The 24,369-nt window shown below is 45.4% G+C and overlaps 3 protein-coding genes across 13 annotated transcripts in view; 1 reads left to right on the plus strand and 2 right to left on the minus strand.

The window, feature by feature from the left end:
* LOC118095527 (interferon-induced very large GTPase 1-like) overlaps positions 1-24,369 on the minus strand; it is a 212,668-nt gene that overhangs the window by 187,310 nt on the left and 989 nt on the right. For 3 of the 4 annotated variants that reach the window (XM_088655418.1, XM_088655420.1, XM_088655419.1), the window contains exons 3-5: positions 22,774-23,066; positions 22,603-22,665; positions 20,917-21,021 (exon numbers count right to left, since the gene is read on the minus strand). In XM_088655418.1, the coding sequence (XP_088511544.1) occupies positions 20,917-21,021; positions 22,603-22,665; positions 22,774-23,047 (442 nt within the window). In that variant the 5' untranslated portion in view covers positions 23,048-23,066. Of the gene's footprint in view, positions 1-20,916; positions 21,022-22,602; positions 22,666-22,773; positions 23,080-24,369 lie in introns of all 4 variants that reach the window. The other variant, XM_088655417.1, reaches the window with a different exon arrangement.
* LOC118078987 (NACHT, LRR and PYD domains-containing protein 1a allele 5-like) overlaps positions 1-24,369 on the plus strand; it is a 43,955-nt gene that overhangs the window by 2,467 nt on the left and 17,119 nt on the right. The window lies entirely within an intron of this gene.
* Positions 1,031-16,366, minus strand: LOC118078985 (uncharacterized). 8 transcript variants are annotated; one of them, XM_088655448.1, is made up of 6 exons: positions 15,555-16,361; positions 15,029-15,307; positions 8,780-10,399; positions 6,738-6,809; positions 2,468-6,619; positions 1,031-2,002 (listed from the first exon to the last, which is right to left on the minus strand). In XM_088655448.1, exons 5-6 carry the CDS (start codon positions 3,363-3,365, stop codon positions 1,419-1,421), a joined length of 1,482 nt encoding a protein of 493 aa, XP_088511574.1. In that variant the 5' UTR covers positions 3,366-6,619; positions 6,738-6,809; positions 8,780-10,399; positions 15,029-15,307; positions 15,555-16,361; the 3' UTR covers positions 1,031-1,418. The 8 variants fall into 8 exon arrangements, with proteins under 8 accessions (XP_088511574.1, XP_088511576.1, XP_088511577.1 ...); XM_088655450.1 differs by lacking the exon at positions 8,780-10,399 and having other exon boundaries at positions 1,031-1,378; positions 1,708-2,002; positions 14,765-15,307; positions 15,555-16,349; XM_088655451.1 differs by lacking the exon at positions 8,780-10,399 and having other exon boundaries at positions 1,031-1,378; positions 1,626-2,002; positions 14,765-15,307; positions 15,555-16,349.

The following is a 24,369-nucleotide window of genomic DNA, read 5'->3' on the forward strand; positions in this document are numbered from 1 at the left end:
CAAAAGCATAAATTCTTCGGCGATCAGCCTTCTTTATGGTCCAGCTCTCACTTATAGCACAAACTTATAGCCGACATGAAAATGCCACTAGAGATGAGATTATCAGCTGCTCTTCACGAAGTTACTTTGGTTCCTAACAACAGTGGTGCTGAGAAGCTGCAGCAGTACATGGAGCTGTCTGCTGACCAAATGCAAGAGAAGTTCAACTTCACACTGGTGGAGAAGCGCACAAATAAACTCATCTGGAAGGCCCATGTGAAACGAGGTACGTATGACCGAGGGAAGATCACAAGGTTGGACCGTAGGTTGGGAGGCAGGATGGCAAAGGGCATCCCAGTCACATTCCCTCTTTGACTGCCTCTTTCTTGTTCTCTTGCAGAAGAGTTAGATCCAGGTCAGATGAATTCCTCTATTCTACACCCAGTACAAGGTAAGCAAGTTTTATTTCCCTGTAGTTATATCCCAGCTCCCTCCCAAGGGGGCACAGAGCTGTGGGAATGTTCAGGAATGTGGATGAGGAGATATTGTTTAATACTGTATATCCCATCCCCGCTTGCGCTAGCAAGCACCAAACTTTAGCAGAGTAAAAACATTCCCCTTTTGCAAAATGCACAGCAGAAAAGCGTTTGCGCAGGCTTGATTTAAGCCTATAAAATAAAGTGTATTTCCCTGGTATTTCCCCCTTTTTCCCTCTTAAAAGTATAAAAGATGTTTACTTACAAGCATCTCGAGGTACAACACACTCAAGAGGTAGACTTGCTTAGGTATAAAGTAAAATATACATTGTGAAGTTCACTTATAGGAAGTGAGACTCCATCTCATCTCTCTCTGGGCTGGAAGCCTAGAGGGAGACTCACTAAGATGTTGCTTCTTAGATGTGTGTAGTCCAAGAGGTCTGGTCCAAGAGAAGGAAATGGCTTCTCGCTAGTGAATTTATCTGCCTCTTCCCCAACTCATTTGCATGATGACTGCACTTAACCCTTTGCATCCCACAAACCCCTTCTCAGGCAATTCACAACATACACAAAAACATACATAAACAACTTTAATCAACCACCCAAGAGTCCCAGCTTGCCACGAAGATCCTGGAACTTCTCTCTTGGCAGGGGCTTTGTTAGAATGTCTGCAGTCATCTGTTCAGTGTTGCAGTAACACATTTCAACAAGTCCATCCTCGATCACCTGGCGTATGTAGTGGTACCTGACCCCAATGTGTTTAGTGCGTGCAAGGAACTTTTTGCTTTGTGTCAGCTTCATACTGCTCTGATTGTCCTCCATCAAGCTGACAGGTCCCTTCCTTGGCACGCCAAAGTCCTTCAGGAGTTGATCCAGCCAGGCGATCTCTCTGCAAGCCTCCAAAGTTGCAATGTATTGGGATTCTGAGGACGATAAAACTATACATTTATGTTTATAACTTCCTCATGCAATAGCTCCGTCCCCAAACATAAAAACATAACCACTGGTGGACTTATAATCCTTATTATCCCCAGCCCAATCCGCGTCAGTGTACCCAAGCAGTTTAGGGTCTCTGACAGCTGGCAGTTTTAATTTACAGTCCATGGTTCCCTTTAGATAACGAACAACCCTCTTAACACCAGCCCAATCATGCTCAGTGGGACAACTTACTTTCCCACTTAGGATCCCCACTGCACTTGCCAGGTCAGGTCTGCATGTGGTAACCAAATACAAAAGTTTACCAATCGCTGACCCGTATTGCGTGTTGTTTGGCAGCAACTTTAAATCTTGTTGATTCTTCAAGAAGTCTGTGGCCATTGGTGTCGCAACTGGGTGTGCGTCCTGCATCTGCATGCTTTCAATCAGTTCAGTTATCTTTTGCCTTTGGCTGAGTAAGAACGATCCATCCTCTGCTCTCTCAACTTGAATTCCCAAGTAGTATTTCACTTTTCCTAGTTCCTTGACCTCTACTTCCCTGTTGAGATGCTTGACTATGTCTTTATAGTCCTTCTCATTTGACGTAGAAATTAAAAGGTCGTCAACAAAGGCTAAAATATACAAAAATTGTTCATTCCTTTGTTTGGTGTACAAGCACTTATCAGCAGTCCCTTGCTTGTACCCAAGCTGCACCAGCATCTCATGGAGTTTCTGGTTCCAAGCCCTCGCTGCTTGCTTCAAACCATAAAGTCCTTTCTGCAGCTTGCACACTAGATGCACCTCATTTGGTTTAATGAAACCTTTGGGCTGCTTCATATAAATCTGCTCAGAAATTTCGCCGTGAAGAAAGGCTGTCGCAATGTCAATATGGTAAACCGACATTTGCTTAGATGCTGCAATACTTAAAAGTAGTCTGACACTGCTGTATCAAACTGTCGGTGCAAACACTTGATCATAATCCTCACCATACTTCTGGGAAAAACCTTGTGCCACAAGCCTAGCTTTGTAGCGTTGCACCTCCCCTTCTGAACCCTTTTTAACCTTGAACACCCATTTACTTCCAATTGCTTCCTTACCAGGAGGTAGTTCTGTGAGTGTCCAGGTCCTGTTCCGATGAAGTGCATCTATCTCCTCCTGAGCAGCTTTCCTCCAGAGACTGGCTTCATCTGGTGGCATCCTCTCTATCTCTTCCCATTTGGAAGGTTCCTGTGGAGACGCCGACCTTGTAAGGTAGGACAGCCGTAATGGTGGAACACCTCTGTAGGTTCTGGATGAGTGTCTGACCTCTGGTCTTTCGACTGCATCACCTTCCTCATCCTCCTCCAGCAGTGGTATATCCCCATACAGCTGCTCCTCATCCTCTTCATCTCTGGTGCTGCCAGGGGCCTGGACCTCCGCGGCTCCTTGGGTGTCACCTATAGGGGGTGTTACAACACTAGAAGGTGGATTAGTGCTTTGTATTGGTTCAAAAGGATAAAATACAAACTCCTCACTCCTTGGTTCCACACTTGCTTGATCCCTTTTGCTTGGTTGGGCCATCCTTGTAGACTGGTTCCGCTGGTTCTCTGAAATATTAAGCTCATATACACCATCCTTTAGTTTGCCTTCAACATAAACTTCATCATGCTTAGTCACGATACATTGCCCTTTTTCAAATGTAATTTTAAAACCTTTCCTGTCCAAACTGGACACGCTGAGTAAGTTGCAGTTAAGCTTTGGTGCAAACTTAACTTCAGTTATCTTAGTATTAATTGTTTCATGATCTACGTTGAATTTTAAATTCACAGTTCCTGCACCAATTGCCTTTACTACGTTGCCATCAGCAATTTCAATTTCAGAGGTTTCATCCTCATTTAGCTCATTAAAATACTCCTTTTCATAAGAAACATGTGAACTCGCTCCACTGTCAAGAATCCACTTATTGCGCTTATTTTCATGATTCTGGACAGCTAGACTCCTCTCCTGCATCAACATGGTTTGCTCACGACTCCCCTTCTTAACGCCTTGTGGTTTTGAGGGGTGGGATTCAACTTTATCCCCATTTGGACCCTTGCAGTTCCTTGCTATGTGGTCTTTGCCATTGCATTTGAAACAATTTATTTCTCTAGACCAGGGGTCCCCAGACTACGGCCCCCGGGCCGGATGCGGCCCAATTGGCCTCCCAATCCGGCCCGCGACGGCCCCCACTGCCCGCTGCCGCCGCCCGCTCTTACGGCACACAGCACGGCGGCGATCTTCCAAATTGGAAAAAAAATCGCCGAAAATCCTTTGTGTGCATGCATATGGGCCTCTCCCGACCCAGAAGAGGTCATTTCCGGTGCACTTCCGGGTCGGGGGAGGCCCATACGCATGCGCACAAGTGATTTTCGACGATTTTTTCCTACCGGGAAGCGCGCCAGTGCGCCAGTAAGTGTGTGTGCGCATGCGCACGGGTGCGCACTCCCCCACCCTCCGGTCCGCTGTGCGCGCACTCCCCTGCCCTCCGGCCCGCCACGCGGTCGGCGCGGCGGGCACCGGCCCAAAGCCCAGTAAGTCTGGGGACCCCTGCTCTAGACGTCTCTCTGGACTTTCCAAAATGCTTGGATGCATAGCTGCTATCCTTCCTCCTTGGATTCCTTTCTTGAGAATCAAGGCTATCTCTGCATTCCTCTCTTAAATGGTTGATGAGCTCCAGGGTGGATTTGATTTAAATCAAACTGATTTAAATCATGATTTAAATCACGATTTAAATCACTAGTCAGTAAGGCTTGATTTAAATCATAGTTTTCTACATAAAGACTAATTCTTGCTGGTATAACTTTAATATGCAAGTAGATGAAGATTTTTAGAATAACAACTTTTCATATTAGTTTTTTATCCCCAGTTTAATAGGTTACTCATTCAAATTTGGACAACTTTACTGTTGTACTTAGGAAGGAGAAAAATAATCATTACCTTAATAATAACAATTTAAATAAATTTATTCAACCAAAACAATAACATTACAGCATATGTTATTTGCTTAAACAAACATCCATGTTTGTTAACTAATTTGGCTAAACAAAAACAAAATGTATATATTTTAAGAAACTTAGACTGTCAGCCCAGCCTACAAATGAAAAACTTAAATACTGTCCACTCCAAACAATCAGAAAAATATTGTTTCTATTCTATTCACTGAACTTCTTGAAACTTAGCACTGAAGGGATTGTTTCTGTATTCATAGGTTTGTAGAACAATAGGATTAAGGTCTTTTTCTCAACTCTGTTCATGTTATAACATTTTTGCTGTGAAGAAGAGGCATGTGATCTCTGTTGAGTCAAATTCAGTTTTGAGAACTGCAAAAGTAAACCAAGCACCTGTGATAATATCTTGTAGGCAGAGAAACTGCCCAATAATCTTACAAAAACCTCTGGAAGAGCATGACATTGTGAATGGATTAATGGAATTTATTTAACCAAAAATTTAAACATATACAACCTTATTCTACATAATTAAAAAAACTAATCTTAATTTCATGATGGAATAACCTTTGGATGGTAATATATTTTCCTCAATAAGCATTTTATTTCAAAAAAATCGATTTAAATCAAAAAAATCCGATTTTTTGATTTTTTTTTAAAAAAAATCATTCATTTTTATCCACCCTGATGAGCTCATTAAAAGTTAGATCTTTTGTGTGATCCATTATACTTTTAAATGGAGCAAATTCAGGTCCCAATGATGCAAGCATAAACGTTACTTTAGTCACATCATCAAAGGCTCTGGGAGTAAGGGCAATTCTTTGAACAATCTCAGAAAAATTCTTAAAATGCTCTGTAAACTCTTCTCTAGAATTCATCTTCAACTTGAGTAACTTATCCAACAAATATCTATAGGAACTCTCTGTAGATTGTGCATAAATGCGTTCAATGTCCTCTAGGATCTTAGATGCATCATTTTCAAAATTTATCATCGATAGATGCTCATTCCTCAAGTTGCTCAAAATTATGTGCTTGGCTTCATCATTTTTAATACTCCAAGCTTCTATCTTGGCTAAAGCTTCTTCATCGGGTCCTGTAGGCTTTTCTTCCTTAATGGCCTGCAGAACACGCCCAGCAGCAAGATAAACTAAAATGTGCTGCTTCCACTGCACAAAATTATTGTCATCCAGCAGCATAAAACTTGGTCTTGCCTCACTACCAAAACTGGAGCTTGCCATCTTAAAACTTCAAAAATCCCCCAAATTCCCAAAATTCAAGATCTTTCAAAAATCAAAATCTCAAAAATATCTTCACTACCTCTGAGCTTTCTCAGTACTGTAAACTCTGAGGGAAGGGAGGGGTAGTTAATCCCCCAAGCACACTGCAGAACAAAGAGACCATGTGCTCAACCAGGAAATCTTAACTGGAAAAATCCTACAGAGTTCAAAATCACAATCCAAATCAATCCTTCAAAAATACACAATATGAGTCCTTGAAGTCCAATAGAGTCTGATCCAAGAGGAGGAAATGGCTTCTCGCTAGTGAATTTATCTGCCACTTCCCCAACTCATTTGCATGTGGAGGAACAGGAAACCAAGCTAGTCCTCCAAGTGGACTCTCTAGGGATTGTTGTGAGTTGACTGCACTTAACCCTTTGCATCCCACAAAAGCAAGGGCTGAGGCGCTAAAGAAAGCTTGTTCATGCATAATGAGATAAGAATCCAATGTCTTAATTCATCCCAGGGGGCTCCATGGTTTTAAGCTTGGTAATGAGTTCCAATTTAGCATCTTCTCTTTCCTGTCTGTTCCTGAAATTTTTCTGTAATAAAACAGCTGCTTTGAGATCTTGTATAGAATGTCCTGGGAGATTGAAGTGTTCTCCTACTGGTTTCTTGTGGTTCCTGATGTCAGATTTATGTCCATTTATCCTTTGGCGTAGGGTTTGGCCTGTTTGTCCAATATAGAGAGCTGAAGGGCACTGTTGGCATTTGATGGCATACACAATGTTAGAAGATGAGCAATTAAATAGTCCTGAGATGGTATGTTGGATGTTGTTGGGGCCAGTAATGATGTTGTCCGGGTGTATGTGGCAGCAAAGTTGGCATCTGGGTTCATTGCAGGCTCTGGTACCAGTGTCCATGTTAAGTCTGGTGGTTGTATTGTTGTGGGTGAGGAGTTGATTAAGATTGGGTGGCTGTCTGTAGGCAATGAAAGGTCTTCCTCCCAGAGCTTGAGAAAGGGAGCTGTCATTGTCCAGGAGAGGCTGTAGATCTCTGATGATGCGTTCTGATGAGGAAAGGAGAATTAGACCAGGGGGTCAGCAGGGGTCAGCAGGACCTATTTTGATGAAACCAGTAACAACCAAATGCTTTCCCCACCCCAGCCTGATCACGAAAAGAGATACCTTTGGGGACTGCTTCTTCTGTCTCTCCCAATACTCTTGGGCTTTCAGGCTTCTCCTCTGGAGGCAAACACTCTAGGGAGCAAGATACAAGCTGCATTAGTTCCCTTCCAACTGCACAGTTCTACGATTCCTGGTCCAAAAAGCCATGTTAACAAACATTCTAAAGCAAACCACAACAATCCACTTGTTAGTATGTCATTAACTGGGAATGTGGGCGTAGGACTAAAATGGCCGTCTGGATGCAAAAGCTCTCCATGCAACAATGAGACCTGATAAGATAAAACAGAGAGTCCAAGTCTCCTCTTACCATCTCTTTTAAAGAATACACTAACCACTGCTGTTTCCTTTTTTTTATTCTCTCTAATCTTTATTAAGTATTTCGGATAAAATTACATATGTACAATCTGCACACACGTATCCATAAACAAAATGATTACAAATCGTAACTCACAACGTTCATGGCAAAAAAGAAGAAAGATCTCTAAACAAAGCATATAAACAATTTACAGTGATGTACATAGAAAAAGAGAGAAAAAGAAAAGAAAAAGAAAAGAGAGGTAAAAATAGAGATAAGAGAGCAAAAGAAAGAAGAAAAAGAAAATGAAGAAAAGTGAGAAGAAAAGAGAAAGATCCTGACTTCCACTGCTTCCTCATGCAGTAAGTAAAATAATATATTTTTATCTTAACTGTCTTCTTATCCTTTGCCAATAATAAAGTCAATTTTTATGCTTCCATTCTTTAAAGCTTTCGTTTCGTCGATGACAGGGTTAGTCCAGACATAGCCAGATTTTGGTTCCCAGACCTTGTTTACCTAGATAATTGTTTAAATATCCCCATTGTTTTCTTATTATGATTTTTGGTTTGTTGTTAATTACATCTGTCAATTTTGCTAGTTCCAGATATTCGCATATTTTATTAATCCATTCACCCTTTGTCGGGATATCTGTACTTTTCCATTTACTTGACACTGGCAGCTGTTGAAGCGTACATAAAAATATTTTTCATCTCACCTGGAATCTCATTATATAGAATGCCTAATAGATACATTTCCGCCTTTTTAGGGAAAGACATTTTTATCAATTTTTTGATCTCTTCATGAATTAATTCCCAGAATTTTTTACTTATGGGACATGCCCACCATTGCATCTCCAGCATTTATTGCTGCATGAATTATTCATTTTTGCCAGTTTACTGGGCACCAGAATACACTAACCACTGCTGTTTCCTAACTCCCCTGCTGGAGCTGGGGTGGTGAGAAAGTCCCCCCCCCCAATTCATCTGCCTTTGGGACATGTAGTTAAAACAAAAATGTAAAATGAAGATATTACTGATTACTAATATCCATGGGATTCCACTTGCCAAATGATCTCTCTTGTCTAATAGCAAACTCAACTAGTGAATGCAAAGGCTAGGTAGCCCAAACAGGGTTACAAGAGAGAGAAATGAGAGAGAGAAACAAAATAGTTTTATTAAGAACTAAAGGGGTAATCCTGCTCCAAACAAAACACAGACCAATGAACACTGAGTATACAGAACATAACAGTTAAGCTGAGCAAATACTTTGTGCTTTGTTCACTGAACCACTGAAGAATTGCAAAAAGGAATTACTTAAGAAGTGCTGCTCCACCATTTCATAGATCGTATTTGGGAAAACACACAGCAAGGCATTGCTCTTCCCTGAGGATATCAGCAAGGGCGTTTGAAGTGGAGGGCGGAGTTCCCCGGGTTCCACTTGGGGTGTGTGTGACAAGATGGCCCCTGCCCCCCCCCAGCTGTAGAGTGGCCGAGGGCGCATGCAGTCAGTATGGGTGCCGCTTGCACGGCATCCATACAGGATGCCTCTCACATGGCGACCGTACAGGCTGCTGCGCGTGCACACTCCGTAGGGATGCCACACATGCGCAGTCCGTACAGACATCACGCATGCGTCACTGGGCAGTTCGCCCCGCCCCTCGGAGTCCCACCCCGGGTGCTGGAGAGGGTTCCTTCACCACTGGATCTCAGAAAAGGAAACTGATGAAAAATACTTTGTTCAAACTCACCATGTACTGAATTTTACTTCCTCCTGCAGGTGGAAGTAAAAACAGATCCTCCTGCAAAATCCCAGTCGAAACATTTGCATCATTAGCATCCAATACAAAATGTGATACGTGCATTTTCTCTTGTGAAGTAATCTTGAGCAAAACCCTTAAGCTCTCATACTTCATATTTGGTGCAATAGTCTCAATGTTGTTTTCACCTTGAACCTGTGAAAACCCTGTTGTGACCAGTTTGGCTGTGTGCCTCGTTACCTTGCCATGTTGGTCAGTTTCGGCCTTAAAGACCCACCTGCTATCTACCAGCTTCATTCCTGGGACCATTTTAACCAGTTCCCAGGTCTGATTCCTATCTAAGGAATCAATCTCTGCTTTCATGGCAGCTAGCCATGGTTGAGCATCTTTTGAGGTCATTTCCTGAACCTCCTTGAAGCTTGCAGGTTCAAAAACCTTTTCTGAGCTTCTAAGAACAGCAACAGCAGTCTTAGCAAACTCATCAGCAAATCTCTCAGGCTGTTTGCCTGTTGTGGCCTCTTCAGATTTGCAAACACTCATGTCCTCTTTCTCTGGAGAAAAATGACCAATGGTGAGCAGTGATTCTACCAATTCAGTGTCAGAGTCAACTGCAGGTCTGAGTGAGGTTTCAACACCTTCGTAGCCTGCTGCATCACCAGCCACAGCAGTAGCACTACCTCCCACTGAATTAGAACCATCCTGATCATCATCTGCAGCTTGTGCTGCACCATTCTCACCTTGATGAATTACACCACCACTTGGGTGAATCACATCATTTGCATGAACCAGGAAAATTCCCCCACCTTCCTCCCACTTGGGATTGGTAGCACCACCTAGGTGAACCAGGGAAAATTCCTCCTTTACCACCCCCTTGGGATTGACATCACCAGCTGGGTGAACCATGGAAATACCTCCCATTTGCACGTTCTCTGGATTGGCACTGTGTAACAAGGGTGTAAGTCCCTGCTGCATTAATTCTCCAGAATTCCCAGCTCCCTCACACAAACCACCCTCCCAAGAACTTTTGGGACGTGAGAGATCCTTTTGAATTCACTTCTCATCCAGGAAAGCATCTAGCTCCTGAGAAGTGAATTCACCTTCACTGGGACCGGAGCATTTCACTCCAATGGGATTGGCACCATCATCACTCCTGGTGTACCTTTCCTCACTCTCTGAGGGAGTCAGTTGACCATCTTGGTCATTTGCAACCTCATCCACTGAAAGTGTCATTTGATCAGCTAGATCAATATGAATCACTTCACAGGGTGTGGAAGTCTGTCTGCTAGACAGCTTCCCATCATCAGCAATTACATTATTGCATTCTGCAAAAGAATCACAGGGTTGAACCTTTAAACCCTCTCTATTCTCCTCCTTGGACACCTCCTGCAAACCCAGGTGACCATTGGTGTGATCAAAACCACCTGTAAGAAGAAGCTGATTAGTGTTAGCATCACAGGCAACTTCAGGCATATCAACCACATTTTAATCAACATAATCAAAAGTAAACACATATTGATTATCAACCCTTGGAGCATTCAGAAATTCCTCATCGCCTTTCTTGATGAGACAGCTTCCATTTTCAAAAGAAATTCCATACCCTTCTTCAGACATCTGTGAAATGGAAAGCAAATTATTTTGTGCATCTTGCACATACAAAACATCACATAGTGTCAAGTTCAGTCCTCCTAAGTAAACATGTCCAGTTCCTTGCACACTTAAAAGTCCTTCACTAGACTTCACGAAACCATCCTGTGAAGAAAAGCAAGCAAACAAACTTCTGTCACTGCAAATGTGCTTCTGAACTGTGGAACTGACAACAAACTTGCGTTGAACTTTTCGAGCCAGCAAAGTCCCGTTTTGCTGCTGTGTGGGCTTCTGCTCCTGGCCGCCCCCCTTCTCCTTGCCTTGTGACACTGTTGTGGGCTGCAATTCTCCCCCCTTCGGCTGGGCCTTGTCTACAAGCTTCACTTTTGTGGGCATCTCCTTGCCCCTCCTTCGCGACAAAGCTGCACCTGCAGGCTTGTGTTTACGTCTCGGCTTCTGGAAAGACTTTGAAGACTGACCTTGGTTCCCACGGGACTGCACGGCTGTGTGGGATGATGACGCCATCTCTCCCTGAGATTTGCAACTGGCGCCCTCAGCCATTTCCATTGAAGCACTCTGTGCAGCCACTTGTTCCAGGTCTGACATGACAGCCAGCTCCTGCTGCAATTCCCAAGTGGCGCCCTCAGCTCTTGCATTCACTGGAGACTGCACCCCCACCAGGTCTGACATCACAGCCAGCTCTTCCTGTGGTTTGCAACCGGGTGCCCCAGCACTCCAGCAATCATTTGGGGAATCGCCATCACAGCTTCCTCCCCCTCCAAGAGCTAGCTTCAACGATTCCCACATCTCGCAAGCCGAATTGCATGCACCGACGTAAATCAATGGTCCCGGACACAAACTTAGGATAATCATTCCTCTCGCAAAAGAATCATCTGACTTCCAGCTGGGGAATTGGTCTGGGGAATTATCCCTCCCCCTCTTGGCGGCAATTGTGTACCACACTCCTGCATCCTGCAGCCTCTTCTGTGTACACTTTGCCCATTTCTGATAATTTTCTCCTTGAAGGAAAATTATCTGTTCAGAGCCAGAGCTGTGCAAAAACTCCATTTTCCCTTCTCTCTTACTAACTGGGAAAATGCTGCAGCTCCTCACTGTCCACTGTCCTCACAGTCATTAATCACTGTGAAAGTTTTACTGCCCGCCATAAAACTTCAGGCTGCGCAGATCAAAGTCTCTTGCTTGCGTGCCTGCTGTGGCATGCTTGTAAAAGCTCCAGCTTTTACATACCTTCTCTCCTCTTTGTCCGACGTTACCAGCATCCTGTAGCTGCATTCGGAAAACGCTGCTGCCTTTCTGCTGCCTGGGTCAGAACACCAGCCAGTTCTGCGACCTTCTAGGCGATTAGCCATTCCATTACTGGGCCCGGAACCCTTTGTTGGCACAACCGCAGAAGACCTGGGCCACCAAGCCCCCCGGTAAGCCTCTGCCGGGTGTCTTCTCTCCTGCGGTAGCCAGCTGTAACACGATCCAGGCTCCTTGGAGTCTGGACACGTTATCTGCAGAGCTCATCTCCAGCGTTAGCGTGGTTTGGCAGCATCAGCAGCATCAGAGAAAAGTCAGAGAAGTTCTTGCATATATACAAGCGTTTATTCTAAAGCATCTCGGAAGCAAGACCAAATGTGTCTGTCTCCATCAGCAAAGCGAAAGCAACTAACATTACAATAGTACAACAAACGGAAATATACATCATGTGACACAGTCAACATCCTCTTCCAAGCCTGTTCCTGTTTAAGGTGGAACAGAATCTACTATGAAATCCTAACATAATCCAGCTGTACACAGCTTCTCAGTATATAAGCCGGCAATCAGAAACACCCTTCAGCAGTCTTAGCAATAGCATTATAACATCACAACTAGGAGAGCTTTTACAGCCTTTTACCTAACCTTTTTCAAATAGCTATGATATTCATTATTTGAACTGTCTCATAGGATTAGCTAACCTTTAGTTTAAACAAAACTTGAGTCTTATTTTGGGGGATTTTGCCCCAGACTGCGGTGTAGCTTTCAGTTCTTTTCAGAGTCTACAGTTCCTGTCTAGTTTTTGATAAGAAAACCTCAGCCCCTAAATATTTGGGAGATTTAAGCTAGTTTTGTTTTTTTGAACAATTTTTAGTTTAGTTTTAATATCATTCACTTTATCAATATCTCGTTTCAGGGATTTATCACGATATAGTATTGTTTTTGCGCTGAGTACACAGCTTCCCAGCAGAAATAACCAAAACATCAGAAACCTTTCCCACGTAGAAAAAAACCTTCTAGAACACTCCTGAACTAATCAGAATAGGAAAGATCTCTACCCATCAGATCAATACTATATGTACTAAGAAATGAAAACTGACACATGGGAAGAAGGCACTAAGGCATTGTTTTCTTATGTTGGGTCCTCACTGCAGCGGGCAGCCATTTTCTCCCAACTTTAGCAGGAGTCAAAATGGTTTTTAACCCCCCCACCCTCATCCCCAGTGAAAATAAAATGTTATTGTTTCTTTTGTTTCCTTTATTTATTTTATTTATGACTCTGACCCGTATGCCATACTGTCTCTTTTATTTAAAATATTTATATTAATCAGGCTTTTGGCTGATGAATATTCTACAGCCTTTTAAATGTGTTTGTGGGAAGGGGAGTGTTACTGTTTTGCTGTTCTGTTTTACTTGTTTACTTGGTTTTATCCTGTATTTTATTTTGTGAAGTGCCCTGGAATGTTATGACGAAGGGCGGTATATAAATCCAATGAAAAATAATATATATACCTATAACACTCTAGAAGCATAACTCCCTGGGGAAGTCACAGCAGTTTACAAAAAACAACCATAAATTAAACATTATTATAAATCAATATGAATATTTCATGTGGACATGCCATGGACCACCTAAATGAAGGTTGTGAACCAGTGCTGATCGATCCACTGACCAGTGTTTGGGAACCCCTAATATAGGAGAAATCCTAAGATCTCTGGTCCAAATCTAGTCATATATTGAGAATGTTTGCTGCCATGTACACAGCTATAGTTAACTTCATTAGGGGAAGAATGACTACCTGGGGTTAAAGATTGGGTTCCATGATCACTGCAGATGGTGACAGCAGTCACGCAATTAAAAGACGCCTGCTTCTTGGGAGAAAAGCAATGACAAACCTAGACAGCATCTTAAAAAGCAGAGACATCACCTTGCCGACAAAGGTCCGTATAGTTAAAGCTATGGTTTTCCCAGTGAGAAGTGGAAAGTGAGAGCTTTCCCAGTGGAAGTGAGAGTTGGACCATAAAGAAGGCTGATCACCAAAGATTTGATGCTTTTGAATTATGGTGCTGGAGGAGACTCCTGAGAGTCCCATGGATTGCAAGAAGATCAAACCTATCCATCATGAAGGAAATCAGCCCTGACGGCTCACTGGAAGGACAGATCGTGAAGCTGAGGCTCCAATACTTTGGCCACCTCATGAGAAGAGAAGACTCCCTGGAAAAGACCCTGATGTTGGGGAAGATGGAGGGCACAAGGAGAAGGGGACGACAGAGGACGAGATGGTTGGACAGTGTTCTCGAAGCTACGAACATGAATCTGACCAAACTGTGGGAGGCAGTGGAAAACAGGAGTGCCTGGCGTGCTCTGGTCCATGGGGTCACGAAGAGTCGGACACGACTGAACGACTAAACAACAACAACAACGAACCCATCAACCTAACCTACTTGACAGGGTTGTTGTGAGCCTAGCCCCCCCCCCCCCCGGATCCTGAATTCACTTTGGAATGAGTTGTTCCCTTCTGTCTCCCTCCCTGATACATTAACCAAGACATTCTTTTTTTGGCCCCAACCTTATATTCATGCACATACAAACTGTTAAGTGCCTAGATAACAAGAATCGGCACTATGTATACATATTTTCTGGGTTTTTTTTATGAACGCACAGAAATCAGGGACTTCCCGATCATCTGCACAAGGCTTATGAGCCAAAATACGGTTTATCTATACCTGAGTAGTATCAAAGAAAAAAGAAAACTCATACCAGGTTTTCGCATTGAGCCAAGATTCTGCAGCCAGTAGACATGTAGCAGATTAAACATCCATGTATATATAATTATTCTGCTTTAAGAAGTATATATTTGGCTAATAAGTATATATTTGTTACTCCCCAGATTTCTGTGTCCAAAACACCATGCAGTACTAAAGTGGTTTACAGCAAGGAAACGGAAGCTGCACACCAAATATATGCTGCACTGGAGTCAGATTTAGATACCCAGTTGTTTTTAAGTGACTTTCCTAAAAATTCACTTTTGCTATGTATGGTAAGTCGTCAATTTATTACAACTGGGGCTTTGGCCTACTGAGCAACAACTCATCCCATCCAGAGTTCCCTTTATTGTTGATACAAACCACCTTTTGAGTTCTCAAATCTTTCCCTTCTTGTGGGAAACCCGCTCGTCCTTTTTTTCTTGGAGGAATCCAGTTGTTGGGCTCCCTCTTCTTCTCCCTTTGATGCAGAGATGGCAGGAATTTGCACTCCACTTTCTATACCTTCAGATTTGCCACAGTTCCCATCGCTGGCTCCACTTCCTTTGCTAGAAGACAGAGGGGCACTTAGGCTCTCAGCCCCACTTCCTACCCGCGGAGATGCACAGCTCTCTAGATCCTCATCTCTACCTCCGTTCTCTGCGCCCATGGCAGCATCACTGGGGTTCTCCGCTACATCCAGGGAATCTGGAGTCTTGACTTCTCTCTCTTTGCTGGAGAGCAGGAGACTGGCATCATCTGGGTCCTCAGTGCTGCTTGCACCCCATGGAAGCATAATAGCATCATCTGGGCTCTGAGATCCACTTCCTGCCTCTGAGGATACAGGAGAACGTAGACCAGGGGTGTCAAACTCAAATTCATCGGGGGGCCGCATCAGCAGTTTGGTCACCCTCAAAGGGCCGGTTGTATCTGTAGGACAATGTGTCCACTCTTTATTATCATAAATTATTGTCACTGCATTCAATTATTACTGTTTTTTTGTAATAATGTAAGTAATAACTAGCTCTGAAAGCAGAAACATAGTCAGAATAATGGCAAGTAGATATTCAAATGTACAATTATTGTACAATTTATTGAAAAATGATTTTTGGTAACTGCACTGGGTGGTGGAGGCTCACTAGGGTTTCATGCAGGAGCTTTGCAGAGCTACTGGTACCTGGAGATGCTGGGGTCCTTCTGCATGCAGGACAGATGTTCTGCCAGTGAGCCACCACCCTTCACCAAAGGGACTGGCTGAGGTTGACTCGCTGGAGCTGCTCTCCTGGTTCCAGGGTTTAAGGGCCAGAAGTATAAAGCAGCATCCTATGTTTCTGAGGAGAGGGAGAGGGAGGGAAGGAAGGAAGGAAGGAAGGAAGAAAAGAGGGAGTGGGAGGGAGAGAGGAAGGAAGGAAAGAGGGGAGAGAAAGAAGAGTAGGAAAGAAGGAAGGGAATAAAGAAGGAAAGAAAAAGAAAGAGGGAGAGAAGACGGAAAGGGAGAAAGAAGGAAGGAAGTAGAGAGGGAAAGAAAGAATAAGAATGAGGGAGAGGAAGAAAGATGGGAAGGAAGGAAGGAGTGGGAGGGAGAGAGGGAGGAAGGAAAGAGGGGAGAGAAAGTAGAGTAGGAAAGAAGGAAGGGAATAAAGAAGGAAAGAAAAAGAAAGACGGAGAGAAGACAGAGATAAAGAAGGAAGGAAGGAGAGGGAAAGAAAGAATAAGAACGAGAGAGAGGAAGGAAGAAAGGGAGGGGGGGGTCGCCGCCTTGATTCAACGCCAGAAAAGAGCGCAAAGGGACCCAGGGGCAAAAAACATTTCCTGTGCAGCGTGAGGCAGTGGGTGTCCGTTTTAGCAGACGTGCGTAAAGCCTCAGAGTTGCACGTTCATGAGGCTGAGCCGCTGCTGAGCTCACGTTCATGAGGCTGAGCCGCGGCAGGAGGAGGAGGTGAGGCAAGAGGAGGAGGAGGAGGCTTGTCGGGTCGGTGCCTGGCAGCACCGTACGGAGAGTGCCGAGCCTCTGGGACGCAGCAGTGCTCTGTAGCACTTTGAATCCTCCTCCTCCTCCACGCGGCGCTGCTGGGTGCTTTGTCTGTGCTTCAGCAGCAGCCATTTCCAGGTGCCGAGCCGTGGCAGGAGGAGGAGGATTCAAAGTGCTACAGAGCACTGCTGCGTCGCAGAGGCTTGGGACTCTCCGTGCAGTGCTGCTGGGCGCTGACCCGGCAAGCTGCCTCTTCCTTCTCCTGCTGTGGCTCGGGGCGCTCCACGCAGCGCTGCTGCAGCCGCCTTTCTACCCCCCCCAGGCCCCAGCTGTTTGTCGGCGCTTTGTCGGCGCGGCACTTCAGCAGCAGGGTCCCGCTGCTGGGTCCCGCTGGCTGGGGCTCTCGGCGGGCCACATGACGAGGTCTGGCGGGCCGGATTTGGCCCCCGGGCCTTGAGTTTGACACCCGTGACGTAGACTCTCAACCTCTCCTACGCCCTCTCGGGACCGGGGAGCATCCTGGTTTCCAGATCTAGCCAGATCCATGCTATTGGATCCACTTCTTTCCCCTGAAAATTCAACAGAGTCTGGGACATGAAGGTCTTTCCTGAGATTCAAGTGATCTGAAAGCATCAGATGAAAAGCAAACAATAACAAAACAAAAAGGTCAGATTGGGGGGGAAGCTAAAAACTTTGTCATTACAAATTCAATTTCCTTCTTTTTACAATTAACTGCAGGTGATGCCGAATGACTTCTGTTGAAGCAGGGTGGATAAAAATCAATGATTTTTTTAAAAATATTTTTTTATTTAAATTTGATTTTTAAAACAAAATGCTTTTGGAGGAAAAAAAATTCTAAAGATAGTTTCCTATTAAAGTTGCATTATAGTCCAAAGGCTATTCATCAGGAAATAAGGATTTGTTTTTAAGTTTTTCATGTGTGCTAAAACTCAGTCTAATATTTTTTTTAAAAAAATTGTTTAACCACATCAGTTAACAAACATGGATACATATGCTATACTGTAATGTTATATAAATTGTTTAAATTGTTATTAAGGAAATGATTATTTCTCTCCTTCCAATAAAGTACAGCAAAGTTAACAAAATATAAAGAGTTAACCTCAAAATAATTTCATAATTATCTGCCCATGTATTTGTAATAGTATACCCAAATCAGTAATTTTTGATATAACGGTAAAAACTCTGAAAATTTATTATTCGAAAAATGAAACCTTCATCTGGTTGTAAATATTAAGATTATACTAGCAAGAATGAGTCTTTTTTGTAAAAAAAATATTTAAATCAAAGTCTTACTGACTAGTGATTTAAATCGATTTAAATCAAATCCACCCTGTGTTGAAGCAAAATCAAAAGCATCTGAAAATCAAAAGCTAAACTGCACCCAGTGTGATTCAATGTTTCCACCAGGGGTGTTTGTTCTAACCCCCCCCCCATCTTTTGCCAAGGTTGTTGGGGCAAGTGTTTATCTTTATTGTGACTTTATATTGACTGCTCAATTGCTCTCTTCCCCTCATTGCTCTCATTGCTCCTAGGCAGTGCCGGGATCAGCTGGCTTTGCTCTGTTCGTTCCTTTTTTAAGCCCTCTGTTTCCTCAAGTTCATTTGAGCAGCTTGCCCTCTTTTGCTGTGCGGAGGCACTGCACGTGGCGCTGGGGAGTTTATGCAGGCTCTTTCGAGCTTGCATATTTTCTCTCTATTTCCATTTTGCTTATTTGCGTTATTCAGTGCTTGTTTAATTTGATTTAGGCTTGCTCAGTACCAGAGAGCAATAGTACTGGTGGCTGGTTCTTCAGTCACAGCGAACACGGCTTCTCTGGGTCCTAGTGCCCCAATACTTTTACAAGGTTTCGCTTGTACCGTGAGTCTATTGCTGGCAGTGGCTTATGTTTATAAGTGACAGTTTTCCTGCTAAGTACTGGTACCTGCATGTCATAAGCATTTGAATTAAAATAACCATATTGAAATCAAATCTGATGTTTAATTTTAATTTGGTGTGCGGTGGGAGAGGGGTCATCTTATACGGTGAGTATATACCAAACTCTATATTTTAACTTGAAAATTAGGGGGTCATCTTATACCATAACAAACAAACAAATCCCCCTCCTGTTTAAAAGGCCATGGATTGTTTAATTAGCAAAAGGCCTGAGAGAAGGAAAATGCTTTTGCCCGGAGCCTAAAGATATGTAACAAAGGCACCAGGCAAGCCTTCCTAGGGAGAGCATTCCACAAGTGGGGAGCCATAGCAGAAAAGGCCCGTTCTCATTTTGCCTCCCTCCAGACCTCTCATGGAGGAGGCTCAAGAACAGGCATCCCCAAACTGCGGCCCTCCAGATGTTTTGGCCTACAACTCCCATGATCCCTAGCTAACAGCACCAGTGGTCAGGGATGGTGGGAACTGTAGTCCAAAACATCTGGAGGGCCGAAGTTTGGGGATGCCTGCTCAAGAAGATGGTGATTGCAGGAACTCGGTTGCTTTCTATGGGGAGAGGCTTTGTGGTCCTGAACTGTTTCAGGATGGTCCTACTCAGTGGTTTCATGTAGATGTTAAACAGCAAAGGAGATAAAAATTGAACCCTGAGGAATTCCACATTGATGCTTTCGTGGAGCTGAAGAGCACCCCCTAAGCATCACCGCAAAGCAGTGCCACCCACTCCTAGCTTGGACAGCCACTCCGGAAAGATACTATGGTAGATGGTATTGAAAGTTTGAGAAGAAGTTACAAGAACACATTTCCCCTATCTCTTGACAGAGATCATCATACAGGACAGGCATCCCCAAACTAAGGCCCGCGGACCAGATGCGGCCTACCAGGGTCCTGGACCCGACCCTCCCAGGGCCAGGAGGTGATTGCAGAGGAGAGAGGTACCCCGTGTGCCCTGGACCCCGTGTGCCCTGTCTCCCGCTCCAGGCATAGCTGCAAAGTTATCCCTTTTTTAAAGGGATTTTCCCTTATGCTGAATAGGCTTCCTCGCGAGAAAAGGGAAAACTTGGCAGCTATGGCTCCAGGCCTCCTCGCCTGCCTGTGAGCATGCCGCCTGGGCAACCTGGGCCTCTCCCGACCTGCCTCCCTGCCCCGGAGGCTGGCGGTGCATAGCCTCTGCCACCTCCGCCTCCCTGGGCGCCCGTCGGATGGCTAAGTGTATGTGATTTATTGTAGCCTATTTTTTTGCGGGGGAATGTTTGTTTAAAGGTGGTTGACAGTAGAAGTAAATATAATGCAGTTTTAATTCTACTTAATTCTGCTATTAGAGTGTAAGAGCTCTCTTCCAAAACTCTCTCTCCAACACACCCTGCATTCCCTTTCCACTGTGATGATGATGAGGAGCTCTCTGCGGCCAAAGGCCAGGCTCTCCACTTCAAATGCCGCCTCTGCTGGCCAAACACTTGTGAGCAGGTTTGCTTTGCAGAATCGAGGTGAGCAGAACAGAGAGCCACTGCCAGTGTGCACACAGTGCTTTGCAATGATCCCCCAAGGGGGAAGAAGCAGCGCAGGTCCAAGATACTTTGCTGCCTGAGGAAAAGGGCAAGATAGTGCCACACACCCTGTATCCTGACTGGACTGACTGTTGAATCTGACATTCCCACTGGTGGCAGGACAGTGTCCTTTACGGTACATGGGGCCAACGTCACCTGGGTGGGTGTAGGGCAGGCTGGGGGGCCCAGAAAGTTCTCTCCCTTCAGGCCCTTGTTGTCACTCTGCACCTCCAGCCCATGACACCTGAGGTACCTGCCTCACCCTGTCTCATAACAGGGCCAGCCTGGGGAAGGAGGGTTACACCTACTCACAGAAACTGCACTCCCTTCCAGGGACGAGGTGAACTATGAGCACCAGCTGCTCACTGCTGCTCATGTCTGCTCTTGCGGCTTCCAGGACCTCACAACTACATTCCCCATGTCATTGGTATCAACATGCACCCAGGCCACCAACTGCTCCCCAGCACTCTCTCTCAGGCTATCCACCAAATGGCTGAGGATGGCAGTCTTCACCAAGCTGCTACTGGCCTCAGTGTGTTCTGCCATTGGGGACATCAGGTGAATGGTAAGTGGGAGGTCATGCGCAGCACATTCTACAAGCTCCTCCCCTTTGGCAGTCTAGGAAGAACTTTCCTTTTCAGTCCTCTGAATGCCACATCCCTCGGAGGCCCCGCATGACATGAAGGTAATGTGTAGAAACTAGTCTTTGCACAAAAAATGCATTGGTTGCTCCACCCACGTTTGCCTTTGGCTCCACCCACTACCAGCAGGGAAGGTTGCCCAGAAAGAAATGCCGCCCTCAGGCAGAAAATTATTTTCCTGGCCCTGCCTCAAAGAAATAGGTTTTGAAAGGCAAAAACAAACCAATAGCTCCAGCCTCTGCTGCCAAGTTGCAAACTCACCTGGATGGGATTCTGACATCAGCACTGAGTGGCCAAAACTCTGGAGTGGATTTCGAGTCTCATCTGTAAAGTGCTAAGTGGTTTCTTAATTCATATGGCTGTTGTGATAACAAGGAAGAAGGAAGTTATATCTAAACACTTTTAAGGTTTGGGAAGAATAGTGAGACTCACCATTTTTTTGAACTTGCAGGGCATGTTTGTTTAAAGGTGGTTGAGTGTAGAAGTAAATATAATTCACCGAGTGGCCAGAAATCTGGAGCGGATTTTGAGTCTCATCTGTAAAGTGATAAGTGGTTATTAAAAACTTCCCTAAACAGGGCTGCCTTCAGATGTCTTTTAAAAATAGGATAACTGCTTATTTCCTTAACACCTGATGGAAGGGTGTTCCACAGGGTGGGTGCCACTGCCGAGAAAGCCCTCTGTCTGTTTCCCTGCAACCTCACTTCTTGCAATGAGGGAACCGCCAGAAGGCCCTCGGCGCTGGATCTCAGTGTCCGGGCTGAACGATGGGGGTGGAGATGCTCCTTCAGGTATACAGGACCGAGGCCGTTTAGGGCTTTAAAGGTCAGTGCCAACACTTTGAATTGTGCTTGGAAACATACTGGGAGCCAGTGTAGATCTCTCAGGACTGGTGTTATGTGATCCCGGCAGCCACTCCCAGTCACCAGTCTAGCTGCCGCATTCTGGATTAATTGCAGTTTCCAGGTCAATTTCAAAGGTAGCCCCACATAGAGCGCATTGCAGTAGTCCAAGCAGGAGATAACCAGAGCATACACCACTCTGGCGAGACAGTCTGCGGACAGGTAGGGTCTCAGCCTGCGTACCAGATGGAGCTGGTAGACTGCCACCCTGGACACAGAATTAACCTGTGCCTCCATGGACAGCTGTGAGTCCAAAATGACTCCCAGGCTGCACACCTGGTCCTTCAGGGGCACAGTTACCCCATTCAGAACCAGGGAGTCCCCCACACCCTGTCCCCCAAAACAGTAGCTACTTCTGTCTTGTCAGGATTCAACCTCAATCTGTTAGCCACCATGCATCCTCCAACCGCCTCCAGGCATTCACATAGGACCTTCACTGCCTTAACTGGTTCTGATTTAAAAGAGAGGTAGAGCTGGGTGTCATCTGCATACTGATGAACACCCAGCCCAAACCCCTTGATGATCTCTCCCAGCGGCTTCATATAGATATTAAAAGGCATGGGGGAGAGAACAGAACCCTGAGGCACCCCACAAGTGAGTGCCCAGGGGTCTGAACACTCATCCCCCAACACCACTTTCTGAACACGGCCCAGGAGGAAGGAGCGGAACCACTGTATGACGGTGCCCCCAGCTCCCAGCTCCTCTAGACGGTCCAGAAGGATGTTATGGTCAATGGTGTCAAAGGCCGCTGAGAGATCCAGCAGAACTAGGAAACTAGTCTTTTTTTCTTTTCTTTTTTTAAAAAATGCATTTGTTGCTCCACCCACGTTTGCCTTTGGCCCCACCCACCACCAGCAGGGAAGGTTGCCCAGAAAGGAATGCAGCCCTCAGGCAGAAATAGGGTTGCCAGACTCAATAGAGGACATGGCTTCTGTGCCTTTAATTGCCCTGCTCTCTTTTGAGTCTGGAAACCTTAAAGAGAAACCAGCAGACCCTTTGTTTAATTTCCAAGCAAAGGGTCTGCTGGTTTCTCTTTAAGGTTTCCAGACTCAAAAGAGAGCAGGGCAATTAAAGGCACATAAGTCCTGTCCTCTATATTGAGTCTGGCAAGCCTAGGCAGAAAAATATTTTCCTGGCCCTGCCTCAAAGAAATAGATTTTTAAAAGGCAAAAACAAACCAATAGCTCCAGCCTCTGCTGCCAATTTGCAAACTCACCTGGATGGGATTCTGACATCAGCACTGAGTGGCCAAAACTCTGGAGCGGATTTTGAGTCTCATCTGTAAAGTGATAAGTGGTTTCTTAACTCATACGGCTGTTGTGATGACAAGGAAGAAGGAAGATATATCTAAACGTTTTTAAGGTTTGGGAAGAATGGTGAGACTCACCGTGTTTTTGAACATGCAGGGCATGATTTGAACCAGGACATGCGACTTCTAAGCATTCCAGGAACTGGCAACAGGCGGCTTCTCCTTTTGCTTGTATCAGAATGAGCAATTCTCTACTTTTTTTCTTTGAGTCTTCGTATTTCTCCAGGCCCTCATATTCTTCTTTTGTGATGACAATCTCTGAGCGTAACTCATCTAAAACACAGTCTATGTTATTCTGAAGTATATCAATTAATTGCTTTCTCCCTTTCCGTATAATTTCGTAGCTGGACATAATCTCTGAAAGCAGCAGTCTGTGAAAGAAACATTTTATTTAGAGAATAATGTTGTCTTATACCAAATTGAATTTTTGTTTTTCTACTTCAGCTGCAAACTGTGGGTGGTTCCAGACGTGCTATTTTAGGGTGGGATTCAGTTGCTAACCAGCAAATTTAATTTGTGCAATTTGATTTTTAGCACTTGCACCACAAACCCCCTCCCCTCCTCTGCCAGACATTTTTGAGCCCTTGGCAAGGGGCTGTATTGGCGCCTCCGAAGCTAGAAAAGACCATGGACCAGAAATGTTCTCTTTTTGTTGCCTTTCACTCTCTGCCAGTGACTTCCTCCACGGCCACTGGGGTCAGGTGTGTTCTGTTCTGCCTGCCTCCCCTCCTCCATCTATCTGCCTGTGTGATGGCCTGGGATTCAGACTCAGATGCTGAACCTGAGGGATCTCAGCCTGCACAGGATTCCCCACCTCCAGATCCAGCTGAGCCAGGACTAGGGCAGGAGCTTGAAGGGCCCTCACCTGTGCTGGATCCTCAGGTGCAGGGATCAGCTGAGTCTGCTCTGGTCCCAGATGTGCTGGAGGACCCATTGCCTGCAGTTGTCCCATTCTCAGCCCCATCAGAGGAAGCTGAGGCTACCCCTGGGTCCGGTAACCCACCCGCCTTTCCTGAGCTGCAGAGGCTCAGGGCAGAGAGGCAAAGGGAACTAAGTTCCTGCAGGAGGAGTGCTTGCCTCCAGGAGAGGCGAGTCACTGGAGGATCGGGGCCGCCCTATGCCTCGGGGCAGATAAAGGCCAGCCAGCCCAGCCCCAAGTTGCATGAGCAACGCAGTTGCTAACCTCTACCTGCCTGTGGCCACATCCCTGCTCCTGACCTGGACCTTGCCCTGCTTCCTGCCTTGCTCCTTGCCACACTGAACCCATGTAGGACTCCTGGAACTTGGACTGGACTTTGACTGTGCCTCATGGATTCCCCCCCCCCCGGCATGTTCCTGAGCTTTGGCTACCCGGCTAGATCCATGGACTGTTTACTGACCCTGCTGCCTCGCCACTGGACATTGTTCCCACTGGACCTGTCCCTGTAGTCCGGGACTGCTGACCGCGGCCCTGCTCGGTCCTGGATGAGTACCTGAACTGCCCACCCGCTGGCTTCCTGCTCCCATTCACTGCTTTCCCTTCTGCCTTCTGCCCTCCTCCCTCCCTCCCTCCTTTTTCCCTCCTCCTGCAACTCATGCCCACCCTCTCTGCCTTTTTTCATTCTGAGCTGCTCACACTGGGTAGGGGCCACACAGGGCTGCTGCAACGGCCCATGCTGGTTTTCTCCACCAGGG

The sequence above is a fragment of the Zootoca vivipara genome, chromosome 12, assembly GCF_965207765.1.
Source record: "Zootoca vivipara chromosome 12, rZooViv2.hap1.1, whole genome shotgun sequence".
NCBI lineage: Eukaryota > Metazoa > Chordata > Lepidosauria > Squamata > Lacertidae > Zootoca > Zootoca vivipara.